We start from the raw sequence: 22,610 nt of genomic DNA, 5'->3' as shown, positions 1-22,610 counted from the left end.
AAAATATCTCTAGAATTTTTAAAATCCCCGGTGCGTCAGTGAGCAGTCGCCCATTCACATCTTGAAGACCCGCTATAACCGCCGACCCTCTCTGTGCCGATGTCACGACAGAAAGCAAATGCCCCACACTTTCCGCACTCTCAAAATACTGAGTAGATTGAAACAGCCGTTTTTGCGCCGCCGCCTCTAATGTCTGTTTGGTCACCTTTGACTGCGCCTCCCCCAGTCGCTTCCGAGTGGCAGGTGTGCTCTGCGTTGCAAGGGCCCTTTCCGCATCCTCCAGTTCCCTAAATGTAAGTTGTGATTTTGCCCTGGAGGCTGTCTTTATTTTAGAAATCTCTTGTATGAAGATTCCCCTTAAGTATGCCTTTAAGGCCTCCCAGACGATCCCAACAGAAGCCGAGCCTCTATTAAGATTAAGATATTCCTGCAACTCAGGGATAAAGCCGCCATTCTTATCGATTAGCTGCAGCCAAAATGGGTTAAGACGCCAGAGAGGTCTATCATTCCTCCCGTTCCCACCCCCCCTAAGCATGACTGAAACAGGCGAGTGATCAGATACCGTTCGCGCCAAATATTTAACCTCTAAAGTTTTACCCAGCATAAGATCATCACCCAGGGCCAGATCAATGCGAGACAGGGAAGAGTGAGTAGAGGAGAAGCACGAGAATTGACGGACGCCAGGGTTACGGCATCTCCACAAGTCGGTCAAAGCTATCTCCCGCACGAGAACCCCAAATGGCGTAAGATTACCTCCCAGCCTCAGAGGTTCATGGCTACCCCTGTCCCAGTGTGAATCCAGAATATTATTAAAATCTCCCACCACCAAATGCGGAACCCCCGGAAAATCTCTCAGAATGGCCAGAACTTTATAGATAACTCTACTGCTATAAGGCGGAGGTACATATATAGACGTCAAAACCAGTGGGATGGAAAAGATTGTACAAGATAAAAGGACGAATTGCCCCTCTGTGTCCACCACCACTCGGTGGCACTTAAATTGAGTCCTGGAGTGAATCAATATACTAACCCTCCTAGAGTATTGGGAATGAGTAGAGTGAAAGCCCGCCTGTACCCATCTCTTATCCAGGATTCCCAGCGTCTCCTGTGTGAGATGCGTCTCCTGCAAACAAACAACCGCCGGCTTCTGGTCCGCTATGAAGGAGAATATGGCCTGTCGTTTTACTGGCGACTTCAACCCCCTGATATTCCAACTAAGTATCTTAAGATCAGCCATTATCGTACCATAGCATATTGCCTACCATCTCCCCCCCGGCCGTACCATAGCCAATATTGAAATGTACAAGCATGCCAAAGGACATTTTGAACCCAATCCCTCCCCCCTCCCCCCAAAAAACACCCTCCAACAATTCCTTGGGCTGAACCAAGGGTGCAACAAGTAAGGGTACTGTCGAACCCTTCCACCCCATTCAGCAGGCGCTTCAATTCCTGTTCACTACCCGCATTTGACAGGATACAACCCCACAGCACTTTGCATTGTCCCTTATCCATATTCAGATTAAGGCCCCACAAGGACCACAAATTCTTAAAAAAAAGAACAGCATATAACAGAATAATAAAAGAATAGATAGAAATATAACTTCTTAGGCAGTCCATTGCATCAGGACCGCAGACTCCAACCGCATGACTCCATAACAGCTAAGCAAGTCGAGAAACCATCGGCCACATTCCTGCTCCTCCCTCTCCTTCCTCAATTGTCGCTCGTTAAGGTCCAACCAGTCCACGGCTTCCCTGGGGTCCAGAAAAAAGTGGCTTTTATTCCAGGCCTCAACACGCAATTTAGCCGGGAAAAACATGGAGTACTTGACGCCGCAGGCTCTCAGACGCTTCTTGATGTCTATGAACTTCGCTCTCATCTTCTGAACTTCCGGCGAAAAGTCCGGGTAAATGGAGACTCTGGATCCCTCCATTATAAGGTCAGGGTGTTCTCTCGAGTATCTAAGGATAGCGTCTCTGTCCCTGTAATGAAGGATTTTAGCCAGCACAGGTCTTGGTGGATGACCAGGGAGGGGGGGCCGAGTCGGGACTCTGTGTGCTCTTTCCACTGCATACAGGTGTGTTAGATTGTCCTCACCTACTGTTTCTTTAAGCCATGTTTCAATGAAGGCAGTAGGATTCTTTCCCTCACAACGCTCTGGCATGCCCACAATACGAACATTATTCCGTCTGGATCTATTTTCAAGGTCATCAGTTTTAGCCCAGACAGCTGCCATATCCTTCTTGAGCTCTGTACAATGCTGTCCTGAGTCAGAGGCAGAATTCTCCACAGCACCCATACGCTTTTCCAGCTGGCTTGTTCTGTCTCTAACACTGTGCAGGTCATGTCGCACAGTCTGCATGGACTCCTGCAGAAAGCCCAGTTGCGTCAGGACATGTGAGATCGCAGTCCCACAATGCACCACTGCCAGCATTACATCTTTGTTGGTGGGCTCCTCTGGAACTTGTAATTGCAAGGCTGTGAGGTGTTGTTTATTTCTTTCCACCAGACCACTCCAACTAGGCTCAGCTCCCTTCCCCCCCCTGCTCTCTGGCATGGGCAGCCTCCTCCTCCTCCCCCATTCCCGGGCTCATGTCCTCTGCCACAGTCTCCTGGTCCAAATCAGATTCCTGGAGAGACTCCTGTTCTGCCTCAGCCGTGCGGGCAAAGCGCTGCAGCCTGGCCGCCACTGCCCTGTTCCTAGCCGCGCTGTCTTCTGCGGCCTCCTCCAAAGCGCGCGCTGAGGCGGCGGCGCCATCTTGGCTCCCCGCTCCAGCCTCTCCTGCCACCCTTCTCTGACCTCTTTTCCCCATATCCTGGGGTGAAGCGGCAATCTCCGGTGCCCCGCGGTGTCCACCGACTCCGGTGCAGCCTCCAGGGGTTATACTAGCCGTGCTGTGGGGACGAAACGGCTGAATAAAGCAGGAATATGCGGGAGCTCAGCGGGCACACGTCCTCCTCACATGCCGCTCAGGCCACGCCCCATGCCATGTAATTTTACTTTACATTGTCACAGAGGGGTTAGGAGGAATGCTTCTTATTAAATTTAGGTGAGTCTCTGGCCGTCCATGTGCCATGAAGACAAATCTACGCCAGTAATGGCCTGGTATATATTTGCACTATATCACTAGTTTTATCTAGTATTTTCTGGTAGGAATTCTAATAAACGGGTCTCCCTTTCTGCTAAGCACTGTCCAAAGAAGCAGAATAAAAAAAAGTTGCAAATTATTGTGCAGAGATGGCCTATGGCCTGCCATAATGTTTTGTCCTTCGTTATTTTCTGGGTGTAGCTAGAAAGATAAGTTATCTCCTTACTGGGAAAATGATTGGAGTGCTCACACTTTGCAATGTGCCTATATATAGGGCAGCCATATTGCATACTGCAGTGTCTGTGCTGGCAAAAGTGAAGATGGGTAAATCTGACATGGAGAAGGACTTGGGGATCCTAGTTAATGATAAACTTACCTGGAGCAGTCAGTGCCAGGCAGTGGCTGCCAAGGCAAACAGGATCATGGGGTGCGTTAGAAGAGGTCTGGATACACATGATTAGAGCATTATACTGCCTCTGTACAAATCCCTGGTTAGACCGCACATGGAGTACTGTGTACAGTTTTGGGCACCGGTGCTCAGGAAGGATATAATGGAACTAGAGCGGGTACAAAGGAGGGCAACAAAATTAATAAAGGGGATGGGCGAACTACAATACCCAGAGAGATTAGCAAAATTAGGATTATTTAGTCTAGAAAAAAGACGACTGAGGGGCGATCTAATAACCATGTATAAGTATATAAGGGGACAATACAAATATCTCTCCGAGGATATGTTTACACCAAGGAAGGTGACGGTCACAAGGGGGCATTCTCTGCGTCTGGAGGAGAAAAGGTTTTTCCACCAACATAGAAGAGGATTCTTTACAGTTAGGGCAGTGAGAATCTGGAATTCCCTGCCTGAGGAGGTGGTGATGGCGAACTCAGTGGAAGGGTTCAAGAGAGGCCTGGATGTCTTCCTGGAGCGTAACAATATTGTCTCTTACAGTGATTAGGTTCTTTAGAAGGACGTAGATCTGGGGATTTATTCTGACGGAATTTTATAGGCTGAACTGGATGGACTAATGTCTTTTTTCGGCCTTACTAACTATGTTACTATGTTACTATGACATGAGATAAATGTCAGCTGAAATCAGTGACATAACCAGAAAATCACTTGACTTCATAAGTTTCTGAAATTGACTTATATTAGTAGCTGCACTGCATGTGCTGACAACATAAAATCCTCGGTGACGAGCAGCAAACCTCAAATGTTTTCAAATTTGTCCATATGGGCCTTATATTATTAAAAGAAGTCTGTTAACGGGTAATTTGCTACTCCATCTGAGATCACGAAAATGTAGAGCCAGAGACCCTGATTCCAGTGATCTAGCAGTTCTCTGAATGCTGAGCCCTGTATAACCCCACTTACACCACTGATTGGCAGCCATCTGTGTACACTGTTTCTTTATCCAGGGCTCACGAATATGGAGGACTAGCTAGTCCTCTGGTTTATCTCTTGCTGATAAAACAAGCAGCCCAGTGTGATGGACTCAGCTTCTTCTGAGCCGATTTTTTGAGTGGACCCTCTGGGTCGTGGAACCCACCCACCGAGGTCGAGCTGACCTTGTGAGAAACCACCCCCTATACAGGGAGTGTCAGGGGCAAGACCAAGGGTTGAGCCACCACGACTGCTGTCTGACGACAAGGACGAGCAGGAAGCAAGACAAGACGTAAGTTCAAGGTATCTTCATTAAGACAACTTCAGGATAACATTCAGTGCGTGGGCACGCAAAGGTCCATAGCATGGTACGTGCCAGGTGGCATGCCTGGGTACAGGCAAAGGCACAATGGCATCAGACTCCGGACAGCTGGCAACGATCGACATGATCAGGGCATCAGGCTGCGGACATCAGCTCCGGACATCAGGCCGCAGCCATCAGGCTTAAGATCTCTGGCAGCGATCACCAGGTTCCGGGCATCCGGCAGGCAAACCAGGGTTCAGGCAAGGAGGCACGACAGATCTCCAGACATGGTGCGTGTTAGGGAACACACCGAGGTCCAAGGCAGGATGCGTGCTAGGGGCACACCAGGGTCCAGGACAAGGTGCATGGCAGGGTGCGTGTGTAGGGGACATGCCAGGGTTCAAAGCAAGGTGCAAGGCAAGATGCGTGTGTAGGGGACACGCCAGGGTTCAAAGCAAGGTGCAAGGAAGGTGCGTGTGTAGGGGACACGCCAGGGTTCAGAGTTCAACAAACAAGACAGGGTGCGTGTGTAGAGACACGCCAAGGCACGAGGTGCAAGGCAGAGTCCTGTGCGTGCCAAGGGGCACACCAGGGTCAGGTTCAACATGCAAGACAGGGTCCTGCACGTGCAGAGGGGCACGCCAGGGTCAGGCAGGGTGCGTGCTAGGAACCACGCCAGGGTTCGAGGCAGGGTGCGTGCTAGGAGCAACGCAAGGGTTCGAGGCAGGGTGCGTGCTAGGAGCCACGCCAGGGTTCGAGGCAGGGTGCGTGCTAGGAGCCACACCAGGGTTCGAGGCAGGGTGCGTGCTAGGAGCCACGCCAGGGTTCGAGGCAGGGTGCGTGCTAGGAGCCACACCAGGGTTCCAGGCAGGGTGCGTGCTAGGAGCCACGTCAGGGTTCCAGGCAGGGTGCGTGCTAGGAGCCACGCCAGGGTTCCAGGAAGGAGACACGCCTCACTGGCCAGTGCACACGGCTGAGACACAAGCACGTGGCACGACTAAGGCACAGAAGGCGGGCAAGGGGCAATCTGTCACGTATGCCTGTCCTGTGTGACACAACCAACAGGTCAGTACTGAAACAACAAGATGACATGTGACACTGTCTTGTGTGACGCGACCAACAGGTCGGTACTGAAACAACAAGACGAGGGGAAGGGAAAACCAGACAGGGAAAGGAGAGGACAAAGCAAGGAACGGAACCTAGGCAGAAGCACAGAGCAGGGTCAGAGCGAGGGCTAGCAGCGGAGCGTAGGCTGAAGCCCAGAGCCGGGTCAAGGGAGCACCTTGAGACTAGCGTGGAAATGTGCAAGAGAGCACAATAGGACAGAGTCTGGAAAACCAGGCTGAGACAAGAAACATGAGATGTACTACAAGGCTCAGAATAGCAAAGACCAGACATGGCAAGACAGAGCAAGGACACAACATGGCGAAAACAGGCTAAGGCAGAGAACAGCAGAAGTACTACAAGGCAAGGACAAACATGGCATGAGAGACAACACAAGACATGGCACGAGACAAGAGGCAGAGTACAAGTACAGAGCGTGTGCAGAGATGCACGACAGGGCAGAGTGCAGGGACACAGAATACAGGGAGCGACCGAGCAGACCAAACAGCCATGCAGGGAAGCAACTCAATAATAAGGCCCTGACCATAGGGAGGGGCGGTCTGATATAGCACCATAGCACCAGTACTACAGGAATACAGCGGATTGCAGAACCAGAGCAGGGCTGGAACATAGGAAAGGTCACATGATCAGGGTTTTCCAGGAATACAGCGGATTGCAGAATCAGAGCAGGACTGGAACATAGGAAGGGTCACATGATCAGTGGTTTCCAGGAATACAGCGGATTGCAGAGTCAGACAGAGACGGATGATTACCCAGCAACAGCGTGCAGCCATGAGGTAAGGCGCACGTGCACACTGCTCCAGGCATCTTGCGGCATGACAGACATGGCGGACATGACAAACATGGTGTACATGACAGAACTGATACATCACTGTAATCAGAACCTCTACCTCTACATTATGCTGCTCTCACATTAGGTGGCAAAAACCTGGAGACAGATTCCCTTACACTAAATCATTATGACCACCCTCCTTTTCTCTTTAATTTTTGTCTCATATATAGGATACAATGAGAAAATTGTTGCTTTTTTGCGTCAACCAAACATCTTTGAAATTCTACAGGAGCGTCAGCATGAGCTCTGCAGGAATCACGCACTCAGGTAGTAAATTGGTTGTCTTTTTAATAGCAAATATCATAAAGCGGTCTGTTTGTATAGTATATCCATTTCACAGCAGCCACTGACAACACAACCATTCTGCTGCTGAGGGGTACAGCAGTCTGTCTAGCCAGATTCTTGTTCTAGACTAAAGCCTAAGTTTCAAATAAGAAGCCAAACTAAAAACTCAATTTGCAAACTTGTGTTTCAGGATGTTTGCCCCCCCATAAGTGCAAAGCAAGAGAACTGGTTTGGCTGGATGAGAGGCTGCCCGACATGGGGCCTAAAAAAAAAAAGTTTCTCCTTGTGGAGAGTGTGAAGTAGGCAAAATGTGATTCCTTTATTTAGCAATAAACCACACATTTCATGCCCTTGACTGTACATGTGTCTTCTGAATTGAAAAGCGCTACAGAATATGTTGGTGCTATATAAATTAAAGATTTTTTTATTATTAAAATATGATGTGGTAACATATTGATGTGAAGTCTATTTTTAATATAGGGAAAAGATACAGTTTATTCGAGCAGAAGGGCCCTCAGGATTAGTCCGTCTCTCCGGTGATGCAGATCTGGTTATTCTGCTAAGGTATGGCTTCCATTGTATAAGGATTTTTTTAAAGTTATTTTTGCATTCTGCTATATAATTTATTTCAATCATTCTATACTTGGTTAACATACTTCAGGTTGTGCCATTAACACTAATGTCAAAGCTGAATGCCATTTGGCCTTGTGTAAAATATTGTCAGGAACATCAATGTCCTACAGAGAGCAACAATTTTGAATTTTTTTAAATGTGCATTAGGCAAAATATATCTTTATACCGTGTTAGCCAGTAGGTAGGAAAATATTAAGGTTTGAGATTCCTCAGTGGTTGATTCCTTTTAATGGCTAACTGAAAAGATGGTAACAAATAGCAGCTTTCCAGACTACTCAGGTCTCTTCATCAGGCAAGGAATGACACAGAATCTGAAGAGTCACATATTTATACACAACAGGACAAAAGAATAAGGCAGTAGATAAGACAGGTGACTTGAAGCAGAACTATCATTATGGGAGAAGGAGAAACCATTGCAGCTGTAAATATTGTAACAGTTCAGAGATAAGGAGTGTGAAAGTTTTATTGTCCTGTGATTGATGTCTGGTCCTTGGTTGTGATGCCCCCACGAGGTCTGAGGAGCACATTCGTTAAATGATGCAAAAAGACATAAATCCATGCAACACATTCATTCTTGCATTGAGTTTGTCAAAGGATGTCATAAGTTTGTATTCCCACAATCTTCCATCTCTCTGGGATATGAAGATACCTTTCCATATCAGCAATTTCATTTCTATGGTACTGTTATCAGGAATACAAAAATGTTTGGCCACAGGTAAACCTAGTTTTTTTTTTTTTATTATATGGCTATGAGAACTCGTCTTTGTTTTAAGTTTTTGCCCTGTGTCACCCAGATACAGACCCCCAGCTGGACATTTGGTACATTTTCAGGCATCACAACCCTGGACCAGACCTCAATGAAAATACCATAAAAATTTCACACTCCTTACCTATGAACTGCCCCAATTTTTATAACCACAGCTGTTATCCCTCTCCTTTAATGATGCTTCACATCACTTGTCTTATCTATTGCCTTATTCTTTTGTCCTTTTGTGTATAAATATGTGACTCTCCAGATTTTGTGGTGTTCTACTCCTTATGAAGAGACCTGAGTAGTCTGTAAAGCTTGCAATGTGTTACCATCTGTTCAGTTAACCATTAAACCGTATCAACCACTGAGGACTCTCAAATTTTAATATTTTTGAATGTGCATAGTAATGGATAGTGGAATACATATCAGTGCCTTGCAAAAGTATTCTGCCCCCTGGAACTTTTCAACCTTTCCCCACATATCATGCGTAAAATATAAAGATACCAAATGTACATTTTTGGTGGAGAATCAACAACAAGTGGGACACAATTGTGAAGTTGAACAAAATTTATTGGTTATTTTAAATTTTTGTGGAAATTCAAAAACTGAAAAGGTGGGGCGTGCAATATTATTCAGCCCCTTTACTTTCAGTGCAGCAAACTCACTCCAGAAGTTCATTGCAGGCACAACGCAGAACAAGTAATCTGATCAGCATTACTCTTTATCCAGTGGGAATGGTTCTTCATGTTCCACAGTGCTAGATAACTTTAGAATACATGAATGCATTATCTGACTCATTGCTCCCTTAGATTACACTGATGCAGCCAGCGTCATAAAATGTAACATTACTGACTGCAAGAGAGTGCCCTGAAGTTGGGAGGAATGTTAGAAACCAGAAACTTTGTGTGCAGACATTTCTCCATTTTGTAAAATATAAATATATATAAGTATATTAGTTACCTGTAGGATCAAGGCAATAAACTCATAAGCATTAGATGTTAGAGGGTACTGAGTATTGATGGATCAAACTACAAAAAGACAAAACAAAGCATAAGTTTTAAATCTGAAAATGCAAAGTCATAAAAAAAAAAAAACTGTGAAGTTTCCGGGTTAGACTCTAGTGACTAAGAGCATGGTCGGTATTGCGTTCTAATAGTTAATTAAAAACACCTACCATATGACTATACAGACATAAATAAAAACAGATACAAACACACTGGGGGAACCATAAAGTGCTATATATGTACCTTGCACATACCCCCACTGTGACTATTACCTCTGAATAGGAGTGCAGTGAGAAACGCCCGGTGGTTCACTAATGTGAACAGACGTTTAAGCAGTAGATTCACCGCTGTGAGCGGACTATTAAGCAATAGAAGCCAGTGGCATATACTTGCTAATCATTTAGGAAGTCTCTCAATTAGTAGATAAAAACTAGCTATGCAGACATAAATAAAAACAGAAACAAACACACTGGGGGAACCATAAAGTGCTATATATGTACCTTGCACATTCCCCCACTGTGACTATTACCTCTGAATAGGAGTGCAGTGAGAAACGCCCGGTGGTTCACTAATGTGAACAGACTTTTAAACAGTAGATTCACCGCTGTGAGCGGACTTTTGCTTTTGAGCGGTAGAAGCCAGCGGCATATACTTGCTAATCGTTTAGGAAGTCTCTCAATCAGTAGAAAAAAATAAATTAAAATAAAACACCGAGCTCTGTTCCGGCCGGTAACAGGCTCCAGGTGCTGGCAAACGTCCGATAATTCTCTGATGGTGATAGATCCCGCGTGAATGGGGTGAGAGCAGGGAAAAGAACACAAATGATCGCTCACCAAAGTAGACACAGTCCAACGGCGGTCAGCATACCAGCCGCATTATAGATTGTAGACACTCGCGGTCAGCGTGGTGTGAATCTGGCAGGACCTGCGATGATAATCCAGATCACGAGAGGCGCGCAATCACGTTTTGTCTGATAACAAGAGTGCTGCTTGAGCCAAAATTCCAACTAGTTTCGGAATAGCACGGATTCCTTCCTCAGGGATGGCTCATCATGCACTCAGTGGGGTTAAATACCCTTGGCTCAGCAATGAATAGCTAGTACAAACAGATGATGTTAATCAAAAGCAAACAGTTGCACCTCATTATTAAGTCCTCTCGGTTTTAAAGTGTCCAATTCAAAAATCCACCTGGTTTCTTCTTTTGACATTAATTTAATAAAATCCCCATTGCGCCAGTGTTTATGGACCTTTTTGATACCCATTATTTTAATACCCCGCAGAGACCCCTTGTGAACAGAGGAAAAATGTCTAGATAGAGGATGATTGTCAGACTTAGATCTTATATTGCGAAGATGTTCCCCTATACGCTTATTAAGTGGCCGCTTAGTGCGTCCCACATACATTTTTCTGCACGGACATTCTATAACATAAATAACGCCTTGAGTAGTGCATGTAATGAAATCTGTTATTGGAAATTGTATATTATCATTTGAAATTATACTCTGCTGTTTAGTAGGATTGAGTGTTTTACACACCTTGCACTTTTTACAAGGAAAAAAAAGCCTTTTACGGATTCCTTAAAAGGACCCAAAGTAACACTTGGAAAAATAGAGTTCCGTACTGTAGGGGCAATAATATTGGCTAAATTTCTAGCCTTTTTAAACACAAATCGCGGATGTTGGGATAATTTTTCTCCAATTATCTCATCTTCTTTTAGAAGATCCCAATGTTTATTAACAATTTTTTTGAATAAGTGAATATTTGAATTATATTGTGTAATGATTGGTATAGTTATCTGCTCGATTTCTTTAGGGTCCTTTTCCTCTATTAATTGGTTAGTACACAGTAGTTGACCCCGAGGAATCTCTTTCACCTTGACTTGGGTATCTTTTAAATGCTGATAATCATACCCTTTATCCAAAAATTTTTTGGTAAGAGTATTTGCCTCGCGGTCATACTATGTGGGGCTGGAGCAATTACGATGTGCTCTCATGACTTGGCTGCGTGGAACATTAAGCAGCCATCTTGGGAGATGGCAACTAGTCATTGAGATATAGCTATTTGAATCAGTGGGTTTATTATAAGTGCAAGTTTGAATTTTGCCACAGTCAACAAAAATATTGAGGTCCAAAAAATGTACACCGAGCTTGCTAGTGGTAGCAGTGAAATGTAAATAAAACTCATTTTTATTAATGTTATTTAAAAACTGTTGAAGAGAAGAAACACCTCCCTCCCAGATGAAAAAGACATCATCAATGAAGCGCAGCCACAGGACCAGACCCGCGCACAGGCCGCCGTCCCGATTAATGTGGAGCTCCTCCCACTTGCCCACATACAGTTTAGCATAACCCGGCGCGAATCTGGTGCCCATGGCTGTACCCCACCGCTGGGTGTAGTAGTTCTCCTCATACCTAAAATAATTATGTGAAAGAATAAAAAGAGCACATTCCCTGATAAAATCTACCTTCTCTGGAGTAAATAACTGCGATTGACTCAAAAAATGAGTCATTGCCTCCGTTCCCTTGTCATGCTGGATAACTGTATACAAAGAGGTAATATCTAACGTACCTAAAATATAGTGGTCACGCCACTGTATTTCTTTTAAAACCTGTAGAATATGTTTGCTGTCCTTTAAATAAGATGGAAGGCTAGACACTATTTTCTGAAGGTGACAATCCACATAATGGGATAAATTCCAAGTCAAATTACCAATCCCAGAGATAATAGGACGCCCCGGCGGATTGTTCTGATCTTTGTGGATCTTCGGTATATGGTAAAAAACTGCAATTCTGGGTGAGGGAGTGTAAATATAATCAAACTCCTGTTTATTGATTACTCCATTATTTAACCCTCTTGTTAACAGATCTTTAAGCTCATTCACGAATTTATCAGAGGGGTCATCTTTCATTATCTTATATGTTCGTTTATCGCCCAAAAGACGAAGAGCTTCCATATTATAGTTAGGGTACCGTTACACCTAGCGATGCACCAGCGATCCCGACTAGCGATATGACGCAGTCAGGATCGCTGGTGCATCGCTGGGTGGTCGCTAGTGAGCTGCCACTCAGGCAGATCTCACCAGCGACATCGCTGGGTACGGGGATCGCTACTTACCTGTCAGACGCGGCGATCCTGCGTCCTCCCGCCCGGCTCCACGCGTCGCTCGTCGTCACAGCAGGAAGCACCGCAGGAAACTGACGACGAGAAATGGTCAAGCAGCTTCTCGCGCGATCAGCGATTACCAGCGGGGGAGCCGGTCGGAGGTAAGTATCACATGCAGCGATATCGCTACCAATATCGCTGCAACGTCACAAAATCGGTGACTTTGCAGCGATATTGCTAGCGATATCGCAGTGTGTAACGGGGGCTTTAGAGTAATCCATAATAACAATACTACCCCCTTTATCCGCAGGGCGGATAACTATGTCTTTCTTTTGTTGTAATACCCGAATAGCATTCCGTTCCCTACTGGACAGGTTATGTTTAAAGGTAGAACATTTTTTGTTACTGACCTTCCTTAGATCGTAAATCACATTTTTTTTTAAATGATTCAAATGCATCAGAATACTCATTTAATGGGTTAAATTTCGATTTAGGGCGCAAAGAAGTAAACTTAGATGGATGTTCAGGATCCACCAATACATCACTACCTCCTTGGGGCTTTTTGCTAAAATATTTTTTAAGAGCTAATTTTCGCATAAACTGCTTAATGCCAATAAAGGCTTGAAATTTATTAAATTTAGCTGCTGGTGCAAATTTTAACCCTTTCCCCAATAGAGATAATTCACTGTCAGTGAGTTCGTGTTTGCTAAGATTAAAGATTTTTTGATCATGGTCTATTACTTCCTTACGTTTCTTCTTTTTTTGGGCGAGTTTCTCCCCCCTACTGCCCCTAATGCGGTTTTTCTTTGGTTTAATGGAAAAACGAATTGATAGTTTTCCGATTGTTTTGTGGTCGTTTGTTGCTAGTAGTACTACCTCTCTGAGATCTTATACCCGAGCTAGTTTGCGGTTCTGGTGATACAGATCTTGGTGATTCAGTTATTGTATTTAAAACACCAAACCGATTATTAGTAATAATACTGGTAATAGTATGAGGCTCTATATTCTGTAAAGGAGAGCCAGGGGGTTGGAGGACAGAACTAGTCTCAGGTTGACTCGTATGATTAGGTGAGCCTGCGCTTATCGGAGATGGATGTATAGAGAATTCCTCTTTAGAAATATTAACTAATAATTGACTATCACCGGTCTGATCGACGAGCTCGAACTCTTGATCATCTTCTTGGTGTCGAGATTCATAATTCGGAATTGCATCTCTGCCAAATTTACGTTTTTTCTTTTCAATAATTTCTTTTGCTTTGATACTTAAGCGGTTTTTAATACTACTTGATAATTTCCTAATCTCAGGATGATCTTTAAAGGGATCAATAACTTGAAATAATTTAGAGATCTCATTCTTACTGGCCAAAAGCTGTTTTTTCCTTTTGCTGATAATAAAGGAAACAGCCTGTTTGGAGAGATCTTTAAGTAGGATTTCCCATTCCATAAGGGTTACCTCATCTCCTATATCACCGGAGAGATTTTTTTGGATTAATAAACCCTTCGGGATGCAGTCATATGCCAAGTACCTTTCCAAAGTAACCACTTCCCAAAGATCCCTCATTTCCTTCAATAATACTTGTTCTAGCCGTTTAAGTGATTCCTTCACAGTGATCATATTTTTAGAAGTAGTTTTAGGAACCGTTTGATTGCCCATATTAAAAAAAAGTTTGGATGTAATTGATGCGATCCTTTCTATCTTCCCAAAGGTTGCCCATATTCTTATGTCAAAGCAATAGAATATAAATAGTAAATATATATACAGTATATGTGTATACAATATAAATATGCACACAGCAGCCTACTGGAATGTGGTGATAAACTAAAGGATAAAATATAAATATATATACAATATACCAATGGTGCTAGTGTGCAGAGTTGATTCAGCAGCGAGTAAGGAACCCCCACACCACCAGGGGTGAAAATAATCAATTTAAACAAAATGATACTCGCGCTATGAATCAATGGAGAATAAAATATATATATATATATATATATATATAGTTACCTGTAGGATCAAGGCAATAAACTCATAAGCATTAGATGTTAGAGGGTACTGAGTATTGATGGATCAAACTACAAAAAGACAAAACAAAGCATAAGTTTTAAATCTGAAAATGCAAAGTCATAAAAAAAAAAATTAAAAAAAAAATGTGAAGTGTCCGGGTTAGACTCTAGTGACTAAGAGCATGGTCGGTATTGCGTTCTAATAGTTAATTAACCCCTTAACGACCGCCGATACGCCTTTTAATGGCGGTAGTTAAGGGTACTAAAACCACAGCGCCGTTAATTCATGGCGCTGTGATTTCAGTGAATAGCGCCCCCCAGTGTCGGATTTTCTCCGGGGTCTCGGCTGCCAGGGGTAGCCGAGACCCCAGAGAACATGAATCGGTCGGTTTTTACCGACCCGCTTTTGCGATCGCCGTTATTAACTCTATAACGGCGACCGCAAAAAAAAAAAAAAAAGCCGCGATTTTACATTTAATTTCTCTCTCCTCTGATGTGATCGCACATCAGAGGAGAGAGAAATAGGGTCCCCGATCCCCCCCGGTACCTCTCCGTGGCCCTCCGTCCCCTCCCGGTGGTCCCACGTCCCGCCGGCATCCTCCGATGGGCGCCGCCATCTTGAAAATGGCGGGCGCGTGTGCAGTGCGCCCGCTGGGATTCTGCCGGCTCCGGCTGGCAGATTCCATTCATTATTTTGATCACTATGATAAACGATCATAGTGATCAAAATAAAAAAAAATAGTACATAACCCCCCCGTTTATCACTCCCTTATATAGGCCAATATAATGAAATAAAGAAAATATTTTTTTTTTTCAGTTTTCCATTAGGGTTAGCGTTAGGGTTGGGCTAGGGTTAGGGCTAGGGTTAGGGTTGGGCTAGGGTTAGGGCTCGGGTCACGGCTAGGGTTAGAATTAGGGTTAGGGCAAACTAGGATTAGGGTTAGGATTAGGGATTAGGGTTGGGGTTAGGGTTGGGATTAGGGTTAGGGGGTGTGTTGGGGTTAGGGTTGGAGCAAGAATTGAGGGGTTTCCACTATTTGCCAACTTTGGGGGTCTAAAAATTGGGGTCTAAAAAATCACTTTTGTGGAAATAAAAAAAGACTTTTTATTTTCACGGCTCTGCGTTTATAAACGTTTGTGAAGCGCTTGGGGGTTCAGAGTGCTCACCACACATCTAGATAAGTTCCTTAGGGGGTCTAATTTCCAAAATGGGGTCACTTGTGGGGGGTTTCCACTGTTTAGGCCCATCAGGGGCTCTGCAAGCGCAACATGATGCCCGCAGACCATTCCATCAAAGTCTGCATTCCAAAATGGCACTCCTTCCCTTCCGAGCTCTCCCATGCGCCCAAACAGTAGTTCCCCCCCACATATGGGGTATCAGCGTACTTAGGACAAATCGCATAACAACTGTGCAGGTATGATTTCTCCTGTTACCCTTGTAAAAATAAAAATTTGGGGGCGAAAAGATCATTTTTGTGGAAAAAAAATGGATGTTTTATTTTCACGGCTCTACGTTATAAACTTCTGTGAAGCACTTGAAGGTTCAAAGTGCTCACCACACATCTAGATAAGTTCCTTAATGGGTCTAGTTTCCAAAATGGGGTCACTTGTGGGGGGTTTCCACTGTTTAGGCCCATCAGGGGCTCTGCAAGCGCAACATGATGCCCGCAGACCATTCCATCAAAGTCTGCATTCCAAAATGGGACTCCTTCCCTTCCGAGCTCTCCCATGCACCCAAACAGTGGTTCCCCCCCACATATGGGGTATCGGCGTACTCAGGACAAATCACATAACAACTGTGCGGGTATGATTTCTCCTGTTACCCTTGTAAAAAATAAAAATTTGGGGGCGAAAAGATCATTTTTGTGGAAAAAAATAGATTTCTTATTTTCACGGCTCTACGTTATAAACTTCTGTGAAGCCCTTGGGGGTTCAAAGTGCTCACCACACATCTAGATAAGTTCCTTAATGGGTCTAGTTTCCAAAATGGGGTCACTTGTTGGAGGTTTCCACTGTTTAGGCACATTAAGGGCTCTCCGACCGCAACATGGCATCTGATCTCAATTCCAGCCAATTCTGCGTTGAAAAAGTCAAACGGCGCTCCATCCCTTGCGAGCTCTGCCGTGTGCTGAAAAAGTGGTTTACCCCCACTTATAGGGTATCGGCGTATTCAGGAGAAATTGTACACAAATTTTGTGGTTGATTTTCTCTTTTAACACTTGTGAAAATAAAAAAAATTGGTTCTGAAGTAAATTTTTTGCAAAAAAAGTTAAATGTTAATTTTTTCCTTCCACATTGCTTTAGTTCCTGTGAAGCACTTAAAGGATTAATAAACTTCTTGAATGTGGTTTTGAGCACCTTGAGGGGTCTAGTGTTTAGAATGGTGCCACTTTTGGGTATTTTCTGTCATGTACACCCCTCAAAATGACTTTAAATATGATGTGGTCCCTAAAAAAAATGGTTTTGTAAATTTTGTTGTAAAAATGAGAAATCGCTGGTCAACCTTTAACCCTTATAACTTCCTAACGAAAAAAAAATTTTGCTTCAAAAATTGTGCTGATGTAAAGTAGACATGTGGGAAATGTTATTTATTAAGAAATTTGTGTGACACATCTCTCTGATTTAAGGGCATAAAAATTTAAAGTTTTAAAATTGCAAAATTTTCAAAATTTTCGCCATATTTCCGGTTTTTTCATAAATAAACACAAGACTTATCGAAGAAATTTTACCACTAACATGAAGTACAATATGTCACGACAAAACAATCTTAGAATCAGCGGGATCCATTAAAGCGTTCCAGAGTTATAACCTCATAAAGGGACAGTGGTCAGAATTGTAAAAATTGGCCTGGTCATTAAGCTGCAAACTGGCTCTGTCGCTAAGGCCTCTTTCACACTTCAGTTTTTTGCATCAGCGGACAAGCGGATCCGTTCTAAACTGATGTGAACGGATGGCACAGGATCCTTTTTCAGACGGATCCTTAAAATGAAGAAATTTAAAGGAATCGCTGGCCGGGGAGAGAGAGAGAGAGAGAGAGCGGATTGTGACTGATTGTAAAAAACGGAAGTGTGAAAGAGGCCTAAGGGGTTAAAAACACCTACCATATGACTATACAGACATAAATAAAAACAGATACAAACACACTGGGGGAACCATAAAGTGCTATTGCTTTGACATAAGAATATGGGCGACCTTTGGGAAGATAGAAAGGATCGCATCAATTACATCCAAACTTTTTTTTAATATGGGCAATCAAACGGTTCCTAAAACTGCTTCTAAAAATATGATCACTGTGAAGGAATCACTTAAACGGCTAGAACAAGTATTATTGAAGGAAATGAGGGATCTTTGGGAAGTGGTTACTTTGGAAAGGTACTTGGCATATGACTGCATCCCGAAGGGTTTATTAATCCAAAAAAATCTCTCCGGTGATATAGGAGATGAGTTAACCCTTATGGAATGGGAAATCCTACTTAAAGATCTCTCCAAACAGGCTGTTTCCTTTATTATCAGCAAAAGGAAAAAACAGCTTTTGGCCAGTAAGAATGAGATCTCTAAATTATTTCAAGTTATTGATCCCTTTAAAGATCATCCTGAGATTAGGAAATTATCAAGTAGTATTAAAAACCGCTTAAGTATCAAAGAAAAAGAAATTATTGAAAAGAAAAAACGTAAATTTGGCAGAGATGCAATTCCGAATTATGAATCTCGACACCAAGAAGATGATCAAGAGTTCGAGCTCGTCGATCAGACCGGTGATAGTCAATTATTAGTTAATATTTCTGAAGAGGAATTCTCTATACATCCATCTCCGATAAGCGCAGGCTCACCTAATCATACGAGTCAACCTGAGACTAGTTCTGTCCTCCAACCCCCTGGCTCTCCTTTACAGAATATAGAGCCTCATACTATTACCCCTATTATCTATAATAATAAATGCCCTAAGCAGCTTCCGGTTGTAACAACTTCCGTCCAGTTGTAACCGGTGACGTCACCACACACACACACACACACGCACATATTAACCCTCAACACACCACACCGCCTCAACACACACTCCTCTCACCTTTCACCTCCACTCATGTCCACTCACTCTTTCACTCCACATACGTTCCTTTCTCTCACTCCGTTTCTCATACTCACACCGTCATCGTCGCTGCCCCGACATCTTCCTCCGCCGCCGCGATCCAGGATCCAGACGTTCTCCAGGCCGCCGACATGTTCTTGCGGGACGCCATCTTGGATGTCGTGAAATCCCGCGAGATTCAAGATGGCGTCGCCGCAACAATATGTCGCTGGCGTGGACGACATCGGGATCCAAAAAGATGGCGTCAGCGAAATCTCGCGAGATTACGCCGACGCCATTTTGGATCCCGATGTCGCCCATGCCAGCGACATGTTGTTGCAGCGACGCCATCTTGAATATCGCGGGACTTCACGACATCCAAGATGGCGTCCCGCAAGAATATGTCGCTGGCGTGGGCGACATCGGGATCCAAAATGGCGTCGGCGTAATCTCGCGAGATTTCGCCGACGCCATCTTTTTGGATCCCGATGTCGTCCACGCCAGCGACATGTTGTTGCGGCGACGCTATCTTGAATATCGCGGGATTTCACGAAATCCAAGATGGCGTCCCGCAAGAACATGTCGGCGGCCTGGAGAACGTCTGGATCCTGGATCGCGGAGGAAGATGTCGGGGCAGCGACGATGACGGTGTGAGTATGAGAAACGGAGTGAGAGAAAGGAACGTATGTGGAGTGAAAGAGTGAGTGGACATGAGTGGAGGTGAAAGGTGAGAGGAGTGTGTGTTGAGGCGGTGTGGTGTGTTGAGGGTTAACATGGCAAGAGGTGTTAACGGCGTCCGCCGACGCCATCTTGCATTCGTGAAATTGCGTCATTTACCTCACGCCGACTTGCTGTGCGGACGCTTGGCATTGCCTGTACCACCATAACTACTGCTGCCTTGGTCCTATGCCTGTTTACTGCCGGTGTCTAATTACTGGACCAATTTGCCTGTACCGCCATAACTACTGCTGCCTTGCTCCTCTGCCGGTGTCTAATTACAGGGCCAATTTGCCTATACTGCCATAACTACTGCTGCCTTTGTCCTCTGCCAGTGTCTAATTACAGGGCCAATTTGCCTCTATCGCCATAACTACTGCTGCATTGCTCCTCTGCCGGTGTCTAATTACAGGGCTAATTTGCCTCTACCGCCATAACTACTGCTGCCTTGCTCCTCTGCCGGTGTCTAATTACAGGGCCAATTTGCCTCTGTCGCCATAACTACTGCTGCATTGCTCCTCTGCCGGTGTCTAATTACAGGGCTAATTTGCCTCTACCGCCATAACTACTGCTGCCTTGCTCCTCTGCCGGTGTCTAATTACAGGGCTAATTTGCCTCTACCGCCATAACTACTGCTGCCTTGCTCCTCTGCCGGTGTCTAATTTACAGGGCCAATTTGCCTCTACCGCCATAACTACTGCTGCATTGCTCCTCTGCTGGTGTCTAATTACAGGGCCAATTTGCCAATACCGCCATAACTACTGCTGCCTTGCTCCTCTGCCGGTGTCTAATTACAGGGCCAATTTGCCTCTACCGCCATAAGTACTGCTGCCTTGCTCCTCTGACTGTTCACTGCCTGTGTCTAATTACAGGGCCAATTTGCCTCTACCGCCATAACTACTGCTGCCTTGCTCCTCTGCCGGTGTCTAATTACAGGGCCAATTTGCCTCTACCGCCATAACTACTGCTGCCTTGCTCCTCTGCCGGTGTCTAATTACAGGGCCAATTTGCCTCTACCGCCATAACTACTGCTGCCTTGCTCCTCTGCCGGTGTCTAACTACAGGGCCAATTTGCCACTACCACTTCATAACTACTGCTGGGCAATTACAGGGTCAATTAGTATCTGTTTACTCTACAATACTCCAGGACGCCTTCTTCACTGCCAGATAACTGCCAAATAGACTCCTTTACCTGTGCCAACATGAGTCATAACAAAAAGTATGCCAATGCCAGTGAAAGGAAAGCAGCTTTAGCACTACGACAAAAACAACGCCGTCCTAATGAGACTCCTGAGGAAAAACACCATCGCCTTGAGAAGATTAAGGCTTATAAACGCCATCGCCTCACACACGAATCCCCTAACTCTAAATCCATAAGATTGGCTGAAGAAGCCTCTGCACGCCGTCACCGCCGACAACAGACGGCCTCTTCCTCATCATTATTATTAGACTCACAACAGGATGCTTCCACATCAGCATGTGGAACAATTTACTGCTACACTTCATCCCATATGCCGTTCACTGACATAACTAATCAGCAATCTGTTTCTGCCCTATCAATACCACCATTCAATACCGATGCACAGTATGCCATTGCCAGTGAAAGGAAAGCAGCTTTAGCACTACGACAAAAACAACGCCGTGCTAATGAGACTCCTGAGGAAAAACAGCATCGACTTGACAAGATTAAGGCTTATAAACGCCGTCGTCTCACACACGAATCCCCTAACTCTAAATCTATTACATTGGCTGAAGAAGCCTCTACACGCCATCACCGCCAACAACAGACGGCTTCTTCCTCATCATCTATAATAATAAATGCCCTAACCAGCTTCCGGTTGTAACAACTTCCGTCCAGTTGTAACCGGTGACGTCACCACACACACACGCACGTTAACCCTCAACACACCACACCGCCTCAACACACACTCCTCTCACCTTTCACCTCCACTCACGTCCACTCACTCTTTCACTCCACATACGTTCCTTTCTCTCACTCCGTTTCTCATACTCACACCGTCATCGTCGCTGCCCCGACATCTTCCTCCGCCGCCGCGATCCTGGATCCAGACGTTCTCCAGGCCGCCGACATGTTCTTGCGGCGACGCCATCTTGGATTTCATGAAATCCCGCGAGATTCAAGATGGCGTCGCCGCAAGAACATGTCGCTGGCGTGGACGACTCGGGATCCAAAAAGATGGCGTCGGCGAAATCTCGCGAGATTACGCCGACGCCATTTTGGATCCCGATGTCGTCCACGCCGGCGACATGTTCTTGCGGCGACGCCATTTTGGATCGGCGAAATCCCGCGATAGTCAAGATGGCGTCGCCGCAAGAACATGTCGCCGGCGAGGACGACGTCGGGATCCAAAATGGCGTCGGCGAAAACTCGCGAGATTTCGCAGACGCCATTTTGGATCCCGACGTCGTCCACGTCGGCGACATGTTCTTCCGGCGACGCTATCTTGACTATCGCGGGATTTCACGATACTCAAGATGGCGTCGCCGCAAGAACATGTCGCCGGCGTGGACAACGTCTGGATCCAGGATGGCGCCGGCGGAAGATGATGTCGGGGATCGTGGAGCAGCGGCGATGACGGCGTGAGTATGAGAGACGGAGTGAGAGAAGGGGTCGTATGTGGAGTGAAAGAGTGAGTGGAGATGGTGAAAGGTGAGAGGAGTGTGTGTTGAGGAGTGTGTGTGTTGAGGGTTAACATGGCAAGAGGTGTGATGCTATCGCATCCTCCCGATGCGATAGCATCGGGCCATAATCTAGTTACTAATAATCGGTTTGGTGTTTTAAATACAATAACTGAATCACCAAGATCTGTATCACCAGAACCGCAAACTAGCTCGGGTATAAGATCTCAGAGAGGTAGTACTACTAGCAACAAACGACCACAAAACAATCGGAAAACTATCAATTCGTTTTTTCCATTAAACCAAAGAAAAACCGCATTAGGGGCAGTAGGGGGGGGAAACTCACCCAAAAAAAGAAGAACCGTAAGGAAGTAATAGACCATGATCAAAAAATCTTTAATCTTAGCAAACACGAACTCACTGACAGTGAATTATCTCTATTGGGGAAAGGGTTAAAATTTGCACCAGCAGCTAAATTTAATAAATTTCAAGCCTTTATTGGCATTAAGCAGTTTATGCGAAAATTGGCTCTTAAAAAATATTTTAGCAAAAAGCCCCAAGGAGGTAGTGATGTATTGGTGGATCCTGAACATCCATCTAAGTTTACTCTTTGCGCCCTAAATCGAAATTTAACCCATTAAATGAGTATTCTGATGCATTTGAATCATTTAAAAAAAAATGTG

At 44.9% G+C, this 22,610-nt stretch overlaps 1 protein-coding gene across 3 annotated transcripts in view; it reads left to right on the top strand.

Annotated features, from left to right (window-relative positions):
- The window catches only part of HECW2 (HECT, C2 and WW domain containing E3 ubiquitin protein ligase 2), a 395,637-nt gene that overhangs the window by 300,539 nt on the left and 72,488 nt on the right, over positions 1-22,610 (top strand). For all 3 annotated transcript variants that reach the window (XM_073546703.1, XM_073546704.1, XM_073546705.1), the window contains exons 18-19: positions 6,897-6,993; positions 7,492-7,575. In XM_073546703.1, coding sequence (XP_073402804.1) covers positions 6,897-6,993; positions 7,492-7,575 — 181 coding nt within the window. The remainder of the gene's footprint in view (positions 1-6,896; positions 6,994-7,491; positions 7,576-22,610) is intronic.

This window comes from Dendrobates tinctorius, unplaced genomic scaffold, assembly GCF_039654945.1.
Source record: "Dendrobates tinctorius isolate UK_male_01 unplaced genomic scaffold, ASM3965494v1 ptg000150l, whole genome shotgun sequence".
NCBI classification, from domain to species: domain Eukaryota; kingdom Metazoa; phylum Chordata; class Amphibia; order Anura; family Dendrobatidae; genus Dendrobates; species Dendrobates tinctorius.
Note: the sequence above shows the minus strand (reverse complement) of the source record. Positions and strands in the feature narration are given on the sequence as shown.